Source organism: Pseudonaja textilis, chromosome 2 (assembly GCF_049901715.1).
Source record: "Pseudonaja textilis isolate UNSWEBS1 chromosome 2, rPseTex1.2, whole genome shotgun sequence".
Taxonomy (NCBI): Eukaryota; Metazoa; Chordata; class Lepidosauria; order Squamata; family Elapidae; genus Pseudonaja; species Pseudonaja textilis.
Window position 1 is genome coordinate 122,490,304 of NC_141991.1, and position 22,522 is coordinate 122,512,825.

At 39.4% G+C, this 22,522-nt stretch overlaps 1 protein-coding gene across 2 annotated transcripts in view; it reads left to right on the forward strand.

Annotated features, from left to right (window-relative positions):
* The first annotated feature begins 2,806 nt into the window (after positions 1 to 2,806).
* Positions 2,807 to 22,522, forward strand: part of CRLF3 (cytokine receptor like factor 3) — a 31,858-nt gene continuing 12,142 nt past the window's right edge. The window contains exons 1-5 of one of the 2 annotated variants that reach the window (XM_026711173.2): positions 2,807 to 3,019; positions 16,241 to 16,448; positions 18,435 to 18,522; positions 19,777 to 19,954; positions 21,078 to 21,300. In XM_026711173.2, the coding sequence (XP_026566958.2) occupies positions 2,909 to 3,019; positions 16,241 to 16,448; positions 18,435 to 18,522; positions 19,777 to 19,954; positions 21,078 to 21,300 (808 nt within the window). In that variant the 5' untranslated portion in view covers positions 2,807 to 2,908. Of the gene's footprint in view, positions 3,071 to 16,240; positions 16,449 to 18,434; positions 18,523 to 19,776; positions 19,955 to 21,077; positions 21,301 to 22,522 lie in introns of both variants that reach the window. The other variant, XM_087925128.1, reaches the window with a different exon arrangement.

The following is a 22,522-nucleotide window of genomic DNA, read 5'->3' on the forward strand; positions in this document are numbered from 1 at the left end:
GGCGGGGAAGTGGGCGGGATTTGGAGCACAGCAACGCTGCGAAGGGGGGGGGAGTGCGCTCCCGGGAAGCACGTGACCAGAGAGCGGGGCCAAGACCCGCTCGTTGCCGTAGTCGATGTCACGTGAACCTCTAAGCCAATTGGAGGAAGGCTCCTCGCGGCGGGTGTGGGGCAAAAGGCTTTGTCTTCAAGACGCAAAGTCGCCAAAGGCTGTTTTGAGTTGAATTCGGCCCCTGGGAAGGCCGTCTAGTTCGTTATTTCACTAGCAATATTGGAAGTGGGTGCATTGTACTGTACCTTGTACTGTGTTCTTCTGGGGTGTTGCTTTTAATTCATTGTTTTACTTCATTTAATTAATTGTTTTCACTTAGGATAAATTTCTAGAGAAAAAGCCATGTTTATATTATGTAGAAAAGTAATATACAATCTTGTAAATGTGCCCGAAAAGCTTCCAGAGCCTTGGGTAGGACCCTCAGAGATTTGAAAGCTGCAGTGAAATTGTATTATTGCACTGAATTTAATACAGGCATGCATTAAAACCAGCGTAGTGTAACAGTGGAGACCCAGGTTCAAGTACACCTGCCACAGAAGGTGTGATTTAAAATCAAAATATGTCAAGTTATGTGGAAGAATCAGAGGATGTTCATATTGAATTTGTCATTTTTATCTACCTCTCTAATCTTTCCCAAAGACCTGGGATAGGCAGATGTTGATGTTCGAGGATGCTAGAAGTATCGTTGCAGGATACAAACTGTTCTAAATAAAGCTGCCTTCTGCAAGACTGATGGTGAAACTGTTTATTATTATTATATACATAACGTCAAATCACATCTCCCTGTTTTTTAGCTGGTGTTGGCCTTCATACACAGCAAATTATTCCCATGAAATTAGGATTTAGTATCATCTTAGTAGATACGTTGATTCAACTTGTAGAGTCTTGTAATTGACAGATGGAAATTTTTTCAATGTGCAGATTTTCTAAGGGCTGTCCAAGACTTTTTAGTAGGGCAACCATTGTGCTGACAACCACTGGAACCACCACAGGCATTTTATATCATAATCTTTCAACTTTGATTTTTAGATCAAGATTACAAACTTTGCAATCTTCTCCAGTTCAACTATTTATTATTAGTTGGTTTCACAGTCAGCCAGATGTTTAGACTGGATTTGGCATTTTAATTCATCTGTCAAGCCCTTCCCAAGTACCTGGGATAGGCAGATGTTGATATTTGATGGTATTAGAGGTATTGTCACAGGATGTAAGGCCCTTCCAAGTAAAACTGCCTTCTGTAATTGACTGCTAGTGATTTTGTCAATGCCAATGGTGTCTAGTGCTCCAGTTGTTTTGGGATTGCTCCCAAGTTACAGTAATTATTAGTAATATTGTTTTTGCTTTCTTTTGCCACAGTGTTCTATTTCTGCTTTATATTGTTATGTTTCCCCCCCCCAGTACTTTGTCTCCTATTCTGCTGTTTCTAAATATTGTAATGTCTGCTATCCAGACAATTTTATCTTTCTCATCAATAATTGTTAACTCCGGGGTATTATTTGGCAGGTGCTTGTCTGTTAGAATTCTGATGTCCCAGAGTACTTTGGCAAGTGGTATTACTGGACATTATTCCAATATACTATGCTACTATGTTATGGCATTGTTTTAATCTGTGCCACCTTTTTGTAACAGCTAACTTGTTGGTCCACTGTTTTTTGTGTTTTGCAGAGATGGCATTTGCTGGCTGTTGCTGTCTTCCCAACGCTGGATATATATGCATTTGTTTTTAAGCTATAGGGTTGGATGCTTCACAACTTATTCATATTTATGATGGTTGTAGTGTCCCAGGGTCATGTGATTATCTTTTGCGACCTTCTGGCAAGCAAAGTCAATGGAAAAGCCAGATTCACTTAACAACCATTTTATTAACCTAAAAACTGCAGTGATTCACTTAACAATTTTTAAAATGGGGCAAAACTCATTTAACAACTATCTCACTTAACAATAGAAATGTTGGGCTCCATTGTGATCATATGTCAAGGACTACCTCTGGGGATGTCAAATTTTCACCTTTCAATTTCCAAATATTAGGGGTGCTCAAAAGTTTTGACATACCTTGGGCATTGTAAATATATTTTGGTTACTTTAATGTAATTTAGATGTGTTTGGTAAGTAACTATATAAATATGACTTTTAACATTTTTTGTTTCATCTGTACAATAGCATGTAACACAAGTATGGAACAGTATAGCTTAGATTGTGACCTCAGAGCACACAATTTATCATTTTGGAATCTCTTGGCTAACTGAAAAAGCTATTCATAGATTCGTATTTACACTAATTGCTTTACAGTAATTATTGAAAGCTAGCGACTAATATTGAAAGCTAGTGATTTATATTTATAGTGATTTATATTGCCTCCAGCATCCTTCTCCATAGTACTATAACACTATTAGCTCTATAATGGGTTGGTGGATGGTGCAAGTCCCGAGTGAGAAAGAGGAACTATCAAGTTGACTGACTTATGAAATAGCTTCTCGGGATGACGACCCTATTCTTTTTAACACGTACCTGCCCATAATTTGGGTTTTTTTTTTAAGTCCTTTTTGGTGTAATTAACCACGTCGCTTCGGTTCAAATCAGTCAAGAAAACAGCTCCGGATTATAATCTTCATTCATTCTTCAGAGTTAGGCAATTGGAATCGGTGATAATTCCGAAAATAACAATATTAAAATAAGGGATTCGCATCACGAGTGGAAAACCTCGGAGACTCCGCCCCTCTTCCTGTCTCTTGCACGATTCAAATGCCCGGATGTTCTTCGCTTCCGGTTGTGAAGCTGCTGCCAATAGTGGGCTTGGCTGAGCCGAGGGCCTGCCGCTCTCGCTGCCGACTGGCGGTGGGTTATCATCGGGAGGGAAATGGAGACGGAGGCGTTGTTGCAGGAAGCGCACGAGAGCATCGAGGCGGCGCGTACTTACCGCCGTGAGCTGCAGCAACGCCTCAAAGGGCTGCACCTGGCTCGCCAGCAGGTAACGGATGCGGGGCGCGCCCGCCTGGAGAGCCTCGTCTTGCGGCGAAGGGTGTGTGGAGAGCGGATGTGTGGGGGAACCTGAGGAATGTACAGTACGCTCTTCATTGCAATGCCTTAGTCTCCTCTAAGGTGGAAATAGCGGGCTCCCTGTTTTTGCTGCGGCATCTTACTCTATCCGAGGGGCAGCTTTAGGCGTAGGTTGCCTTGCCCCCTCCGGTCTGCTCCTTTACGCGCTAGTTTGCAGGGAGAACTTTCCTCGAGAGCTTATCCTAAGTATTGCTTCTTTTCGCCGTGTACAGTAGTGGCTGCTTCCAGCCTGACCCAGGAAAGGAAATACAGTATAATTCTAGAAAGTTGGAGTGCCGTCTGTTATAATTTGAAGCATGCTTGTGGTCCAAAGGAGTGGGTTGGGAATGCAGAAGCGTTATCTCATACTAGATGAAGTATTGCTATGGTGCTGGCAAGAAATAATAGCACCAAAAGGAACTCTTAGCTCCAATTTTCGTGGCCTAGTCTTAAAATGGCAATATACCCTCGTTTTTATTTGTGGGCTGAAATAAGAACTTGCAAGGACTGCAAGCCTTTTAGGTAAGTTTGTGGGAACGAGTATTACAGAATGAATGATGTGGAAGGATAATATTAAAATGAAGTAAAAAGCTCCAGTATTGTTCTCTCTAGCTAGTTTAGATTTGTGTTGTAATGATGAGGCAGTCGAGTTGTTTGATCATGAACAACTGAATCATGATGAGCTTTATTGGAGTCTAGTCTCACATTTATACACATTTTTAGTTATCCTCCATCACTGGTTAACTTTGGTTACTGCTTAACTTTCATTACTGTTTAGCATAGTAATCCATACAATTAATTATCTCTAGTTAAAGCCTAACATATGTTTACTTCCTCTCTCTAATCCTCCTTTAGATTAGTGACTTTGTTTACCTGAGTTGTATTTGCTTGGAAACATTCTTTATCTGAGGTTTGCCATCCAAGATTGGAACATTCCTGCAATTACAACTCTACAGATTTGCTTTTATATTTTGAAATAAATTACTTATACAGATAGCCCTCAACTTAAAACCATTCATTTAAAGACTGTTTAGTTACAACAGCACGGCAAAAAGTGACTTCTTATAGTTTTTCACACTTACTACAGTTACAGCATCTCCATGGTCATGTGATCCAAATTTGGACTCTTGGTAGCTGGCTCATATTTATGAAGGTTATATTGTCCTGGGGTCATATGATCACTTTTAACTCATATTACAAAATACTGTATAGTGTACTTCCACTTTATGTATAGGTACACAAATATCAGACAATATATTTTTAGAAAGTGCTTACATCAGTCGAGAGTTTCTCAGTCTCTCCGTTACTCACAAGTTTTCATCTCCTTTATATATTTATTTACAACTTGATTTTGATTCCTTTTGTTTGATGAAACATCTTAAGGTGTTTTTTCATGTGGTATTCAATCTACATTCATTCAATCTTACCCGTACTTCTTGTTTTAGGGCAGACATGTTAAGAAAGCCATTCCCACTGCTTCCAATTTACTTTTATGTTTATCCTGATAAACAATTCTCCCTGTCACAAAACAGAACTTAGAGAAACATATAGAAGCCACTTTTGCTTCTTTGACCTTTATTCTGTAGAACAGATCACATACATACCACTGCCTTTCTACCAAAATTTCCATGTTTCCATACACAAACCTGGACTGATTTTTGACTTTGTATGTTTTTGTATATTTTTGAGTGTATTTTTAACACTGTCTATAACTTGAAATAGTTCATTCTCTTTTCACAAACATCCTCAGTCTTCAGTATGAATGCTGAGATTCATATATTATAGATCTGACTCTGACCATGAATTTAACATTTGCTGTAATCATTCAAGTTCTCAGTCAGTAATAATATGGCATAATCATGTTCAGAGCTACATTCATATTCATACTCCTAGTCAATATAGCTTTAATCACAAATATTCCTTACATGTTATTTAAGACATTCATTAAACAGTCAAGGGCTATCCTATATTCTTGTGTTACTCTATGTTTGGTTTTGAACCATGAAAATCTTATAATACTAAAGTCTGTTTACTACATTCTTTGATCAAATCTATATATATAAAAGCAAAATACCATTCATGCATCATCACAAAATCTCCAGAACTGTAAAGCCTACAAACTTGAAATTTGGCACATATGTTCCTCTTGGCTTCTGGGTGCTCAGTTTCAGTTTCATAGCAGCAACCAGCTTTAGTACAGAACCGTTGAGCTAAGCCATGCCCAGGCTCCTTGCTGTCTCCTTGCTCACACAGCAAATACTGCTTCAGTTTCCAAACAGCCCTCAACTCTTTCACACACTGACTGGATGCTAGCCAGATGAATACCGATGGGATGCTGGTAGGCAGAGACACAATTTTTTCCCCTTATTTTCCTCCTCAAAAACTAGGCCCGATCATATATTTTCATAGCGAAGCACAGGTATAGAGCTAGTATCAAATATCCATGTAAGATACCAGTCTCCATATTTTGATAATACCAACTAAACAACATTAAAAATTATATGTGGAGGTGGGAGGGAAACATCTTGCCCAGACACCCATACTTAACAGTTCTTACAATTTTTATGAAGACTAGGTAGATGGGTTATTTCATGTAGCAATGGATGGCTGCCTTTTTGGAGAGGGAAGAGAAGTAGCTAAAAGGTGGCTGGTATCTCAAGAGAAATGAGCATTTTCTTCTCTCCTTCTGCTCTGCATGATGGAAAAACCTCAAAATTAGTATAGTCCAATGTTCTGCTATCTAAAGTATCTCCAATGTGACTGATGCTTCTGAGTACCCTTGTCATGGCTGTTCAGTTTCATCTTAATTCTCGCCAATGAAATAGAGTTTATTAGCTCTTTGGGTAATCTGTTCTGCCTATGGTTCTTACTGTTAGGTCTTCAGAGTTGGACGGGACCAAGTTGGACCTCTCTTTGATTAGTTTCCATCTGTTTCTTGTCTTGCCTTTAGGTGCTTTGGAAAATAGGTTAATCCACCTCTTCTTTGAGGCAACTGAAATCTGCTTTCCTATAATTTTTAGCCACAGGTTCTTATTTGACTCAGCTCTGTCTTCTGTGATGTCCTTCAGATATTTATAAATTGCTACAATATTCCCCCATCTTCTTCTCATTTATGAAATAAATATATTTAGCTATTTCCATTGTTTCCCTTAGAGCTTTTCCAGACACTCAACATCCTGGTGAGTGTCTTTGAATGTATTCCAGCTCTCGCTGTCCTTAAATGTTGTGCCCAGTGTTCTAAATGAAGCCTAATTAACATGGAATACAGTGGAATTATTATTTCCTCAACCTGCTTCTAGGACTACATAATGCTTTTTTAAAAAAATAACTGCATCACACTGCTGAGTCATATTCGGTTTGTATTCCACTAAAAGCCCCAATTGCATATCAGTTGTCTGGGAAACACGCACACACACATTTTTAAATGACTAAAGTGCAAGATTTACATTCCTTTCAATTACATGTCATTTTAGTCACAAACATTTTACATGTATTGTGTTTCAGCTCAGTGTTCTTTTCTAGAGTCTGTCTTTTATTAGGTTGACTATCTCTACTACTGTAGAGTTAGTCTCTCTTTCCAATCTTTTTAATCTAATCTATGGAAAATGTTATATGAACCCTTTAAAAACATGAGTTTTTAAAGTCATTTATGGCTAAGAATGTTGTGTATGAACTTGACCAATTCAAGCTTATTCAATACAGTACTAAATAATAGACTAAATAATTGTTTAGTTTATGGGTTAACACTAGGACTAGAGAGATCCAAGTACATATTCCCGCTTAGTTATGGAGCTGATAGAGAGATTTTGGCCTAAGAGATAATGTACACCAATAGTCCTCCATTAGTGACCACAGTTGGGATGGGCAGCTCCATCTTTAACACTGCAATCACTAAAGCAGAAAGTCATGTGACCATGAATGTACAAAATCATTGCCTATTTGGTCATGAAATGAATCATCACCATGGTCATTAAAACTTCAGTGTTCTCTCCATTGTTGCATACTGGTTGGGAAACATGCAAACTGCAGTCCTGTGACCATAGAATGCTATCATGGTCATAAGTGCATGCTGGTTGAGAACTGTTGGAATGGCAATCATGACCATGGAACACTATAATTATATATAGTGCTATATAATAATAAATGTGGGGATTGGTTGCAAAACATTCTTTACACCCTTGTGACTTTGAGTGGTCACTAAACAAGGCAGTTGGTAAGTAAGGATTTCCTGTAGTCCAACCTATTCATAAGGTGGTTGCTATGAGAATAAAATTTGAGGATGATGGCTGCCTTAAACTTCCAGAGGCTAGATCATGGGATATATATGGCATAAATATTATTAATTTGTCAAATTTGTATCCTGCCATTTCTCCAGGAACTCAGACAGTGTTGTATAGGTATCTTCCTTATCCCTTAATAGGTAGCCTACAATAACCAATAAAGTTGGGGTCTAGAAGATAGGAGCAAAAACTTCCATGGCTTGGGTGAACTTGAATCTGAGTTTCCCCATCCCAGTTCAGATTTTAACTATAACAAGTAAATATGTGAACCAGATGGGGTTTTTCCTCCTCTCTCTGCCCACCTGGTTTTTCTGGGTGAAAAGCAGAGATTAACAAGTGGAATTTTCCTGGTTGGCTGCACCATTTCCAACAGCAACCATTTTATGATTAGTTGTGCCCCACTTCTCTACTATGCTCATTTTGTGGTTGAACCCATCATACTTTTTCAAAATGCACTGATTGAACCCAGCGTATCGACAGGGCTTCTCGTATTTTGTGTAGTAAGTAGTGTTGTAGCGTGAACTTCAGTGCAGATTGCGTTTCTGATAGCCTTTGCGGTCTGCATGGTGAGTAAAACAGTTTGTGTTCAGTGATATATGAAGATGTTCTGATCTAGGAGAGGGTAATGATACCATCCGTTTTTTATATAACTTTATTTTTGTTATGTGCTTCCATGGTGATTTTTCTAAGGGGAAGGAAATACAGTGTCAGCTTCTTAGTAAAAAAAATGGCTTAATTTTGCCTTAATTTTTAGAAAAGAGATTGGCCATGCTAGCTGACAGTTGTAGCCCCAGTACATATTGAGGATGCCAGATTGAGGAAGGCTGAGTTAATAAATGAATAAGTTTCTCCCTGGCTAATGAGCCCATTCTATTTTGTGCTATAGAACATTATAGAAGGATAGTTACTTTTATTTCAAGATCAGTATCACAATGCATAATGTGCCTGCAGATAGCCTTAACTTTTCTGGCATCCCCCATCTGCTTCCAGTCGCTGTAAAAGTTTCTTATAGTCATTTATAGATAGCCCTTGATTTACAACAGTTCATTTAGTACCATTCGAAGTTACAAGGGCACTGAAAAAAGTGACTTAGGACTGTTTTTCACTTACAACATGTAATATGATCATAGAACCATGGTTATATCTTCAAAATTCAGATGCTTGGCAACTGAGCCATATTTATGACGGTTGCAATGTCACAGGATCATGTGATCACCTTTTGCAACCTTCTGACACGCAATGTCAATGGGGAAGCCAGATTCACTTAACAACTGAGTTACTACCTTCACAACTGCAGTGATTCACTTAATAACTAGGGCAAGAAAAGTCATAAAAGGACTTCTGGTTTGAGCTTCTTCGGTGACAGACCAAAACCTTGTCTCTGCGAGGCTTCGATCCGTGCTTGCTGCTGGAGCATCCTGAGCCGGCTGGTTTCGGGGCTAAGCCACCCCGTAGAGGTGGTGAAGAAGGGGGAGACTGCCTGCAGGGTTGAGGAGAGCCGCAGCTCTCCTCCCCAGCTGGCCATTATTCCTTTTCCCGAAGGCGGTTGTAGCAGTGGTCAGAAATGGCCACCACAAAGAAGAACTCAACTGGAAAAGAATGTGCAGGAGGAAGATAAGAAGAGAAAGTTTTGGTTGACTGGGTCAAACAGCAGAAGCAACAAATAAGGTACCCTGGAATTGAAACTATTAAAAAACCAATAACATTGTTCCCTAAGAAGATTTTTAAGCTGCAAAGGAGAGAGAAAAGGGAAAAGATTTGTTTTTTTTTTCTCCTTTTCCTATACTGAGAGCTAAGAGACTTAAGCAAGAAAATGGAAAAAAATCCACTTTGACATTAATAGGCATTTAATGCTGAAAATAAAAAGTCAAAGGGATAATAAAGATTTCTGGATAATCAAAAGCTTTTGAAAACAGGAAAGGAGAGAAAAAGAATAAAAGGGCAGGATCTGGAAGGGAGGAAACTGCCTAGAATTAAAAAGAATTTACAGCAAAATCTCAACAAGACTTAACTGAAATATAGCAACAAAAAACCCAGGAAGAGAAAGTGGAAAAAGAAATAAGAAGAAATAACTTGGGATTATTTGGATTACTTGATGATTTCTGGATTTTTGATTATTGTATTTGAATGACTAAAATCAATCGGGTGGTTGTTTAAAACTGTTTAAAATGGCTCCACTTTTAGAAGAACTGAAAATGGAACTTAAAAAGTACAAAGAAGATGCACAAGAAGGGAGAGGTTCTTTTGGCTTTGTAGTTCAGTTTTTAGAAATGGAGATTTGGAATTATGAGAAACAACAAGAAATGCCTGCAGAACAAGAAGATTGCGACAAAGAAGAAGCCATCTTTAATGAACAAGTAATCTTAGGTGGGGGAAAAAGGAAAGGGGGGAAAGAGAATGGAAAGTTTAAGATTGGGAAAAACAACTCAAAAAAAGAGTGAAAAATAAGTATAAAATCAAAAAGCAACAGAAGAGGGAAATGCAGAAGAGAGAATTAGAAGTAGAGAGACAAGTGGGTAAAAAGGGAAGGGAGAAGATGGCAGGGAAGAAAGAAAGGAAAAGAAGTTATAAAGGACAGAAACAAAATATAGAGAAACAGGATCTATTTAGAGATAATGGGCAAAAATTTAAAGGAAAAAGGGATTCTGCAAAGGTACATAAAATAGTATTGTTATATCAGAAGCAGAAATAATTTTAGAAAATAAGAAACAATGTATGATTAAAATGTTTGATAAAATAGTTATTGTAATTCAGTGGAATACTTGTCAATAAACAAATGTAACAAAATGAATATTTAATGATTTACAAAACGTGAAGAGAAATAAGGGAAAAATTAATTATGGAGATTATATGTGTCTTTAAGGAAGTATGATATTTAATTGAAAAGATGTTAAGATTTTAATGATTATTAATGATAGAACTGAATTGGAATGGAATGAGGGTTTATAATTACATATATTTATAATCTTTTTTTTAAAAAGAATATAGTGTGCATTCTAAAAATGTACCAAGCAGAATTCAATGTATTATGTATTATATTGAAGGTCATAACCTTAAGGTATATATTGAAGTTTAAATAAGAGTTGAATGGATGTAATTAAAAGATATAAAGGTGTCATACTCCAATTAGTAACTACAGAAGAAAATTTGTTTAATGAGAAAAGATAATATGAAATTGAAACAGAACAGACAAAAGTATAAATATAATGATTTGAATTGAGATGAGACAATCAAAATAAAATTGAGAAAATTAAAAGCGGGGAAAAACTATATAGAAAATGTAGAATAGTATAATATATGGAATAGAACACAAAAAGGAGCATGAAATTGAGTTTTGTGTCTGTATAAAGAAGTTCAACCCGGGACCATGCTATTTTCAAAAAAGATGTTTTACTTGTATTTTGTATGTGTGAAAACCCAAATAAAACTTTATTAAAAAAAGAAAAATCATAAAATGGGGCAAAATTTACTAAACAACTGTCTTGGTTAGCAACTGAAACTTTGGGCTCAGTTGTGGTCATAAATTGAGACCTACCTATATATCCATGTCTACATTTCAATAATAAGGTTCTATTTGCATTTCAAAATTATGGTGTGAGCATATCCTTCCAATGTGAGCAAATCAGTCTACAGAAAAAAACTAGAATATAATAATTTCTAACAGACTGGTTTATACTTGGATGGAAAACCACTGAGGAATTTCAAGGCTACAGCTAGGCCAGAAGGTCCAATAAAATCAGAGAGAACCTTGGAAACAAATAATTTCTGTACCATTGCCAGAAAATTAGATGGATGCATTTATGAAATTGCCAGGTGTCAGTCTTGACTCATAACACTTTTATCTTCTATAATTTTACCAACTGATTGATCAAGGTTGAGTTTAGTTGAAATTCTGGATTTTCATTTTAAAGACTGCACATATATTTTGCCTTAGTATTAAATGCAAAAACACAAAAAACCCACTGGTACTTCACATTTCACCCCCATTATTAATTAAGAATAGTTTTAATCAATTGTCTTGACAGGTCAGAACTGTCAGCCTCATTGGGTACTGGATGATTAGCACTGGTAAACCACGGTACTCACTATATGGTGTAGTAATAAGGGTTTATTCCATCAGCAAATATCACACGTAATCTCAAATGGCAACACTGGATAAAATCCAAGTAAAGCTAGCGCTGCGAGCAACTGCCTCTCAGCGCTTATTATAGCTGCCTGTCCCATCCAGCTAACCTACATCCGCCCATGGCCTCCTAAGACTCCACCCCTCACCTATTTACGCCTAACCCATTTATAACCCATCACCTCCAAACCCCCAACACCCCAGGAGCAAAACCAGATAACCTCATCACCCAACACGCCACCCAACATTGCAGAGGGGCAAACAAGTCTGATGCCTTCCCATGCCGCCCATCATCTCCACACGCTGCTGATCGCCTCCACATGCCAAACACCTGATGGCCCGCCCTGGTGTTTCCGTGCAGTTGCAGCACAGTCCGTGAATGATGGCAGTTTGCAATGCTCCCCCACAAGCGTGAGGAGGCTGGTGTTGCTGTCCCCACCGTCTGCCGGAACAGGCTGGGCTCGCTCCCCCCACAAGCGACACTCCTCCACAGGCTTGAGGAGGCAGGCGTCTGCTTTCGCAAAAGTGTTGGGCTCCAGGGATGACTGCTCACCCTGAGCCCGACATGGACGCCTTTTAAAATTTTGTAATTAAGTGCCAGTCACTTGCAGTAAGCAGAAGGTGAAAAATCTGAGTGAATTTGAGGATGTTAGAATGTTTATAAATTTGATCTGTCCCAATTCTGGCTACTTACCAGGAGTTTCTTCCATGATGTCAAATTGGCATCGTAATCATCTATGAAGAGTGGAGGTAAAGGTTTCCCCTGTCCAGTTATGTCCGACTCTAGGGGGCGGTGCTCACCTTTGTTTCCTAGCCAAGGGGGGCCGACATTGTCCAAAAACACCTCTGTGATCATATGGCCGGCATGACTATATGCCAAGGCGCACAGGATGCTGTTACCTTTCCACTGAAGTGGTACCTATTCATCGACTCAAATTTGCATGCTTTCAAACTGCTAGGTTGGCAGGAGCAGCGGCAAGTAACACCAGCTCATCCCAGTGCGTGGCACTCAGGTCTCAAACTGCCGACCTTCTGGTTGACAAGACCAGTGTCTTAACCCATAGACCACCATGCCCCCTATGAAGAATATGTACCTGAATACATACATGTGTTTTCGGATGATAATATTGTTGTAAGAACAACAAGATCCTGATCAGTTGCTTGCATAACTTTGCTTGCTCTTCCTCCATTAACTTTAGCCCTAACTCTGCATTGTTGTCCAATTCATTGCAACCGGCATCCTCATACTTGCTCTGATGACAGTTTGCTCCTGCTTGAATGTCTTCTGCTGATGTTTTGCAGCAATGGGACAGGGATTGATAGAAATTAGAGAGAAAGGAAACCTAGCTGTACTTTTCCCTTCCACTCCTACAGAATGCTAGTGTCATGCGTGGCCATATCGCTATAGCTTTTGTTATGTGATGCTCTTATTTACCCACCACAGTGTAAAGAATTACATTCATGTAATCCAGATCTATGTCACCAGTGAGTCCTCCAGAGCTCTAATCTCCACCCTTCCCAGCACCCGTTTCATAGTCTCATGTTCAAGGCTTAAAAGAACTTGTTTTTTTTAAAAAATGAGAACATACTTATTTCATCTTTCCTGCCACCTCTGTGGGGTTTGTTTTTAACGTACCGAGGCATATACTTCCTTCTTTGAGTCATGAAGACTTGAAATAACAAAACTAACTGCACAGAGACTACAAAATCATACAAGTATGACATAAAGAGGAAGTGAGTTTTGCATAACCTGACCAATATAATGCATCCTATGTTGTTTGTTAGTACTTAAAGAGATCAAGGAGCAACTTCTGGCTGGTTTTGCTCAGCTTCCTCCATTCATAATAAGCCTTTTCCTCCTTGTCACTATTCATGACTATTTCCTTCCTAATCAGAATTTTAAAAATTGGATTAAACCTTATGGTGCTGACATGCCTTGCCTTTGCACTTCTGTACGCTCTGACTTTGTTTTAGGTTCTTTCAATTAAATAAAATAGATGAATGAAAACTTTTCAGATTGCAGGACACTTAAGTACGCTCCAGTTATGCTTTTTTTTTCTTTTATCCAGAACCCCACATACATCTTCTCAGGCCAGGGGTGTCAAACCTTGGCAACATTAAGACCTGTGGACTTCAAGTCCCAGAATTCCCCAGCCACAATAGGATACAGTAGCTGGCTGCAGAATTCTGGAAGTTGAAGTACACAAGTTTTATGGAATGAGGAATGACTGCTCAGATAAAATGACAATTCTAAGTTGCGATACTGCAGAACATTCTAGTTAACGTATCTAGAACAGCCAATAGAGAGAAACCTTTGCAGTTGCAATCACTGATCTTTGTAGGCATTTTGTGATAGCAACACAACATGCTGCTGAAGTTCCAAATGGTAAGAAAAGCAGCTTAATCTGTATTCTTGCTGCGTTTTGGCCTTTTCTCACTTATATCAGTCCATAGTTAAATAGCTCAGGAAAAAAAGGAATTAAAACTGATTCATTTTCAGATACATGTATTATTGTTACACACGCTCCTAGGTCTGGTTTACGGTCACAAATTCACAGGATCAACAGCCACATTGGAATCACTTTCAACCTAACAACTGAGGCACAACCCATTTTTTTCAGAATACTAGGAGATTTAGTGAATTTAAAATAACATCAAAACTTTACTGGTTGCGATGTACATTTGCTTTTTTCCGATACACACACATACACACTTACCTGTGTCCTTCTCAACTAGGTATTAGCCAGAAGGATGGAAGCCACCAAGCTGGGATCCAAAGATAACTCAAAGAGTGGGCTGGCTTCAGGATGCCTTTTATCCCCCAAAGTCCTTCCTCACTTTGTTGATTCTCAAGATCAACAGCAACACTTGCCTTGATTTTCAAGTCTGGTAGCTGTTGATGGGATGTGGGGAGGGGGTTTCCCATCATGCTCAGGCCCAATTTCTTTTGTCTGGTTCAGGTGATGTTTTTCCTTCATTTCCTTAGTGGATTTGTTCCTTCTTATCTATCTGCTTCTTACCTACCTCTTGATTCCTGACATGCTTATATGTCTGCTTCATCTTTAGGTATGGCAGTTTCAGCCTAGTCTCATACTATGAAATCTCTTTCTTTACTTTGGGATTGTTTTGGCATCAGATGCTACACCACAGAAAAGAGTGAAGGCCAGATAAGTGGGTCATCCATCTTTCCCTCCCCTTTCCCAGCTGAGTATGGTCCATTAATTAGACTTGGAGGTTAACAGGAGATTTAAAGTGGCTCCTTTTTTTGAATTTGCAGAAGTTAGACTTTTGAAGCATTGCTTTCTTGGAGGTTTCAGTTCTGATTTCATCTGAAATTGCAGCTGCACTGAGTTCAAGGCTAATTCTGGTCAATGAGATATGCATAATAACTCGTTCCTGCAGTTTATATGTCATGAGAATATGGCCTTGCTAGACTGGATATAAAGCAGCGTGTGGGAACCTGGAACTGACTCCAGGGTAAACGTTCTTTCCGGAAGATGTTTTCCAAACAACAGAGAAAAATTACTTCCAAATACCTGTTTTGAAATTAAAGTATTCTTCTTGGAATTCATTTCCTGCTATTTTTTTAATCTGCATTATATGTTTTCTTCTTGAATTAATATCGAGAAGAGAAACATCTGGAATGAGACATCATGCCAAGCTAGAATGTGATTTATTTGGAGGGCTTTTTGCAATGCAAGTAACAGCTGTAGTGTTTTATAAACCATGATTTATAGCTTAAAGCGGGGACCTCCAAACTTGGCAATTTTAAGACTTTCTGGCTGGGGGATTCTGGGAGTTTAAGTCCCTAAGTCTTAAGTTGCCATGTTTGGAGACTCCTGGCTTAAAGCATGGCACTGCAGGAGTTGTTAAACTGCATCTTAGAACAACCATAGCCAGTAGTGGGGGATGTTGGGAGTTGCAATTTAATGACATCTGGAATGCTAAAATTGTCTAATTCCAGACCTAGGTTGTATTAGGTTCTGGGGCTTGTTTCAGAAACCATGGCCTGGCATGACACATGACTTCAGCCACAGAGAAAATTTTGGAGGTACAATTGATCCTTTGGGAAATGGATGAGAATGGCTCATGCCCAACTATTTCTTCCTTTTTGTTTATTCTGTTTCAAATTTGAGAGATTTTATTTATAACATTTTTATGCTGCCCATCTCCCCTGTAAGGGGACTCTGGACTGTTTACAAATATGAAAAAGATAAAAAGTTATTAAAATATTAAAACTATGCAGATTAAACTTTTTGCATACTTTGCAGTCCTAAATATATATTTTTGGCTAGAACAAGTTGCAAAGGAACTTAATTTTATGGCTGAATTCACAGATCATGCAAACCCCAAAAGTGGCTCATTTGGTTCTTAGCTTAAAATGTGAATCTGACCTTTGTTACTTGAAAATGGTGGCCTACAGCAAAGGCTGTTAGAGATTTCCTGTGAAAAGCTTACTGCTAGAATTGTGAGTATTTTTATGTGATAAACAAGGACGCAGTTGGAGGGAACAGCAAAAAGAATTCAGACTTTTGTGGGGTTGCTGAATTTTTGGAAGAATCTGATTTTCTTCAGTTACTTTATGGGGCCATGGTTTGGTGAGGCAAACTCATTCAGTCCAAGATACGTTTTAATTCACCTGACATGCAGTGGTTGATAGCAGCCTTTTTGCTAGCAAATTCAGTGTGGTAGGAGCCTTCTTTGAGCCATTCTCCTTCAAGGCATTACAGATTTCTTTGTCTCCCTTCAGATCAAAAACAGTGCTGCACAAACCCGGGAAGTGCTGGAACAACATTTCAGCGACTTAAAAGGGACCTTGAAGAAGTTGCTGGATGAAAGATTGGCCTCCTTGCTCCAGGAAGTAGACAACATAGAACAGGAAAGTATCAAGCCCTTGGATGAGTGCCAGAAGCTCATAGAACAAGGAGTTGGGACAGCCAATGAACTTGTCCAGGAAGGTAGGAGGATCTGCCTTTAAAACATTTTCTTTGGGGTCCATAGAAGATTTCTATCAACCTAATGGCCACTGGAACTCTTGTATTTAATAGTTCCACCTGTCTGCCAAAGATATTCCATGTGTGTCTAGAGGTCTAAATTAGTCCTTTGTTCAAAATGCTTCTATATTTAAAGAGATATGGTTAAGACTTGCTTGGACAATGAGATGGCTTATACTTTGAACAAATAAGAACAAATAAGATAAGGCTGAGAAGGTCCACTCTTGAGGTGTAAAAGCTTGCTTGGTAAAATAGGCCCAGCTGGTATAATTTAACTGATCCTTCCTCATTATTGTTGTGTGTGTGTGTGAGGGGGGATCATGCAGAGAATACTGGGTTGTCAGGTTGAGCTTTTGTAAGAAAAACAGGGCATAACTCAAACAAATGATGATTATGCATAGAATGAGCATGCATATAAAGCACATTCATGAACCATTGAACAGAAATAAAATTTCAGATGCTATGTCTATTGTTGATCAAGAGTAAGGAGCTCTTGATGCATCTCCCTGTCTTTTTTTCCTCCATCTATATACACATTGGCTTGTCTGCATACTATGGTTTGTTGTAAAAACATAATGTCTGAGAATACATAAACACATTAATAGGTTTTACAGGCCATAGTATCTTGGTTTACATAAATAAAACATCAATAAAGCATGTTACTGAACTGTGGTGGCGCAGTGGTTAAAATGCAGTATTGCAGGCTGACTCTGCCCACTGCCAGGAGTTTGATCCCAATGGGGCTCAAGGGTGACTCAGTATTCCACCCTTCCAAGATCAGTAAAATGAGGACCCAGATTGTTCAGGGCAATATGCTGGCATTGTAAACTGCTCAGAGAGTGCTGTGAAAGCACTGTGAAGCAATGTATAAGTCTTAAGTGCTATTCCTATTATGGCTTCACATAGTGGATGAACCCTACCATTCTACCAATATTTTAATTCGATGAGATAAGTTTCAGACCCATTTGCTAGACACGCAGCAAATTATCATGGATAACAATATACTGAGAATTCAGAGCTGGGATATCTTAATCCAAAAAACAAATTAAAGATGTCTGTTGAATTGTTTTGGCTGTTGAATAAGATTGCAAGAGCCTCAATTAACAGGACTGGGACAAAAGGATGGAATATGTAACTCAGCTATCAGCAGTCTTGCAACTGCTTGTCACAGCTGTTCCTGGGCCTTCTTCTGCAAGGCCACAATAATACTTAATTAAACAAGTTGGGATGTCATTCTAGTCAGCATTTAACTCTGCATCATTCTGGACAAATGGCTGTCCAGCGTCTTCTTAAAAGCCTCCAGTGTTCACTTCTCATTGCAAGATGTTCCCCATGTTCAGGGGTGTCAAAGACCCATGGGCCAGATGCAACCCACGGGGTGCTTAGATCTGGCCTGCATGGCTGCCCTAGAAACAATGAAGGACTGGCCCGCGGTGCCTCTGTCAGCGAAAGAGGACTTCCATTTTTGCTGGCGGAGGCCATCCCAGCCAAAAACTGAGATCGGGAGCCTGTTTTCGCTGGCAGAGCATTCAGGCCGCCACAGGCGCCCCATCAACTAGTGCAGGGGTATCAATCTCACTTTCATCGAGGGCCACATCAGGATTGTGTTTAATCTCAGGGGACCAGGGTGGGCGTGGCCAGCTAGACATCACTCGTGTCAAGTGATGTCAAGCTGGGGGGGCCTACATGCGGGGGCCCTGATGCGGCCCTCAATGAAATTGAGATTGATACCCCTGTACTAGTTGATTGTCCTGTCAGGAAATTTCTCCACTGTGGTCAGAATGTAATGATCCATTGCATTTGGACCTCACGTGCTGTTAAAAATGGCCATAAATATACATGTTGGATGAATATCTGCAAAGGAGAAGTGAATGTCACAGAAGCCTGTGGAACACATGTCCTTGGCTGTGACGCCCTTCTTAATAATAACCCGCTGCTATTGCATTACAGGTGAAAATGCCATTTGTGGAATTACAACGGACAACAGTGACAAGCTGTGCAGTTTTACAAAAAAGGCTTTGCATATCCAGCTGGACAGGTAAGAGCCACAGGTTGGGGCTGGATTTTCACAGTTGGTGGCTGACAGAAGTATCCTTCGGTTGTAGAGGTCCCTTTTCCACTTAGGGTAGTTTATGTGAATGATGCAGAATTGCCGTTTCTAAGGTACACTTTAGACTACTTGATCTATTCAGATAGCAGGGTTGATGCTTATAACAACATCAATGTAACCTTCAGGTAGCATTATTTGACATTATTTGATTCAGAAGGCCATTGATTTACGTTGAAAAGCTTTCCTTTCAAAAGAGTAACCAAGTTAAACTAATCTTCAGCTAGAGTTGCTTTGGTTATTGAGATTATTATAAATTTAATAAAGAAACAAACAAACCATGTGCAGAACTATCCCAATGGGAAATCTGAGCACTCAAAAAAAAAAAAAAGGAAAATCTCAGCAAAGCTGAAAAGAATGTACAGGTAGGTAGTCCTTGACATATGACTATAATTGAGCCTGGAATTATGGTCATAAGTTGTGGCATCACCTCACCAGACCTGGGTTTTGTTTTGTTTTTTACATTTTTTGGTGGTGTTTGTTAAGAGAATTTCTCCCCAGTGGGCATTTGATTTGCCAAAAACCAGCAAAACAGTTGCAAATTGCAGTCACGGGATGGTGCAAATGGCTGCAAAGATGAGCTGGTTTCCAAGCACCCAGCTATCACATGACCATGTTTGTGCCTATTGTAACTTTAAGTAGCTTTATGTGTGTGTGTGTGTGTTGTAACTTTGAATGTTTGTTAAGTGAGTGGTCATAAATCAAGGATTACCCGTGTAAAATTTGAGAATCTCAAAATTTTAATGGAGAAAATTGTCTTCACGTTGGGGTAGACATTAATTAAACCAGCCCAATGAATTTTCTGAATATTTCCTTGGTGAAATATTCAGTCAAGGAACTTAATCAATCCAGAATCTCTTTCATGCCATCTTCACCACCTTTCAAGTTTATATTTTTCTGTTTGGGAAACACCAGGTGCACAGCTATTGGCTAGAACCCTGCCTTCAACCTTATGGAGGTAGGGTTGGTGAATAGAAGTCCATAGCCTAACGTTTTATACCTGTTTCGATATGCTTCTTTTTATGATAAAAATAAGTAAGATACGGATTGAAGTGGCTAGAGAAATTAATCTAAGACATTTGAAACAAAAACAAATCAAGCGTTCCAAACATCGTTAAAGGATCTGAATGGAAACAATTCCTTACCTACTATGCATATTGATAAATGAATGTTTTCTCTCTTTAGTTTACCTGAAGTGCCATCGCTGGTGGATGTGGCTAGCTTATCTGCTCAATGGGACGACTCCTTTTTTACAATAATGAAAAGCTACATCTTCAGCCATGGAACAGTAGCATCTCGACCTCCGATACAAATAGAGGAACTGATTGAGAAGCCTGGAGGCATCTTAGTACGGTGGTGCAAGGTGAGTTAACAGCCTTTTCAGGATCAGGTAACACCTAGGGCTTTTTCTTTTGTGTGGTGCTTTAACCCAACAGCCTGGTGGTGATTTTGCGATGGGCAGAAACACATGACAGGTAGTCCTCTACAGGTAGACTACATTTCAGCCCAGAATTTCTGTTGCTAAGCGAGATCGTTGTTAAGTGAGTTTTGCCCTATTTTGCCACCTTTCTTGCCATGGGTGTTAAGCAAATGACTGCAGTTAAGTTACCGGCATGGTATTTAGGTGAATCCGGCTTCCCCATACACTTTGCTCATCCAAAGGTCGCAAGATGTAATCACATGGCCCCAGAGACTGCAACCATCATAAATATGAACCAATTGCCAAGCATTTGAATTTTGATCATATGACCATGGGGATGCTGCAGTGATTGTAAGTGTGAAAAACAGTCATGAGTCACTTTTTTCAGTGACATAACTTTGAACAGTCATTAAATGAATTGGTGGAAGGTGGAAGAGATTTGGGATATTTTCTATTACATGAAAATCTCTTCCTTGAGAATAGAATGTAGATCAGGGGTCTTCAAACTTGACAGCTTTAAGACTTGTGGACTTTAGCTCCCAGAATTCCTCCTCCAATCATGTTAGGTGAGGAATTCTGGGAGTTGAAGTCCACAAGTCTTACAGCTGCCAAGTTTGAAGATCCTTGATGTAGATCGTAGTTAATGCAATGAATAGTGATTTTTATGTGGCTTATTGATTTCTGTTTGAGATGGCATTCTTTTTAAATTGCAACTAATTGAATAGCTGTCCGATAATTGGCACCTTGTGAAATAGATTCTATGTGATTGTTCCTGCTTCTTAATATTTATATCACTTTTCCAGATATGTTGGGACTGGAATTCTCAGGACTCTGGCCAATGTGACTGGCATAAGACTGGAACATATCTTTTGTGTCTAACCATTCACCTCACAATAGTAATTTCGCAACTGTGTCCAATGCACTTCTTGATAATGCCCAGTGTGCTTCTAATCTCAAAACACCGGGTGCTTCAAGCCTTCGCCTTTCAGAGAACAAGTTAGTCAAAACAAATGTTTAAAGAGGGAAGAGTTTCAAGATATGTGATAGTGTCATTTACTCTGCTTAGGTTGATGAGGACTTCATCCCTCAAGACTACAGACTTCAGTATCGCAAGAGCACCGCTTGCCATTTTGAAGATGTGTACGTTGGGTCAGACACTGAGTTCACGGTGTTGCACATCGACCCCAACGTCGATTATCAATTCAAGGTTTGTGCGCGGGGAGACGGCCGTCAGGAATGGAGCCCGTGGAGTGTTCCTCAGACTGGGCGTTCCACATTGGTGCCTCATGGTATGCATTTCATCATTTTATTCTGCAATAAAAAGTATTTTGGTCTTGCTTCATCTTCTTTCCCTGAGCTGTGAATCTAGCCTATTGCTATCATCTATTTTGCTCTGTATGATAACTTTTCATACTTGGGTACACTTGTTTGACAGTAAGGCCGTTTATTACACAAACATTTCATTCTATGGAATATTGCTGTATTTTCAAGTGCAGAGCATATGAAATCAATTAAATTGGTTTTTAAGCAACACTGTAACTCTGAGTTCTCCTTTGAACGTGTAAGTTTATTGATCCTAACAAGGCTTGTCTCATGGATTTAGCCCGCAGGTTTGTATGGGATCAGACCGTTGTGGGTTACAGTTAGTCCTCAACTTACAACCACCGTTGAGCCCAACATTTCCATCGCCAAGCAAGATAGTTGTGAGTTATGCCCCATTGTACAACCTTTTTTGGACACAGTTGTTAAGTGAATCACTGCAGTTGTAAAGTGAACCAGTCACTCATTAAGCAAATCTGGCTTCCCCTACTGACTTTGCTTGTTGGAAGCTGGCTGGGAAGGTGGTGATCAGGTGAGCCTGGGACAGTGCAACTGTGATAAACACATGCCAGTTGCCAAGCGTCTGAATTTTGATCACGTCTCCATGGGGATGGCTGCAATGGTCGTAAACGTGAAAAACATTCACAAGTCCCTTTTTTCAGTGCCGTCGTAACTTTGAATGGTCACTAAACAAACTGTTTTAAGTCGAGGACTGCTGTGTACAGGTAGTCCTCAAGGACCACCATTGAGGCCGAAATGTATGTTGTTAAAAGAGAAATTTGTTACGTGAGTTTGCTCCATTTGACAACTTTTCTCGCTTTGTTTGCAAAGTGAATCACTGCAGCTCTCAAATTAGTGACACGGTTGTTGAGTGGAACTCTGGCTTCCCCCATTGACTCTGCTTGTCAGAAGGTCGCAAAAGGAGATCACAAACGATCACCATCATAAATGTGAGTCAATCATCCGAATGACCATGGGGATGCCGTGAAGGTTGTAAGTGTGAAAAACAGTTCTAGGTCACTTTTTTCAGTGCTGTTGTAACTTTGAACGGTCACTAAATGAAAGGTTGTAAGTCGAGGACTACGTGTACATTCTTCTTTGTGCCCTTTCCTATTTTGGCATGTGTACAAAACCATAGCTAAAAATTGAAGCAAAGCACACATTGTTTTCTGAAAAGGCCGGGCCTGTGGG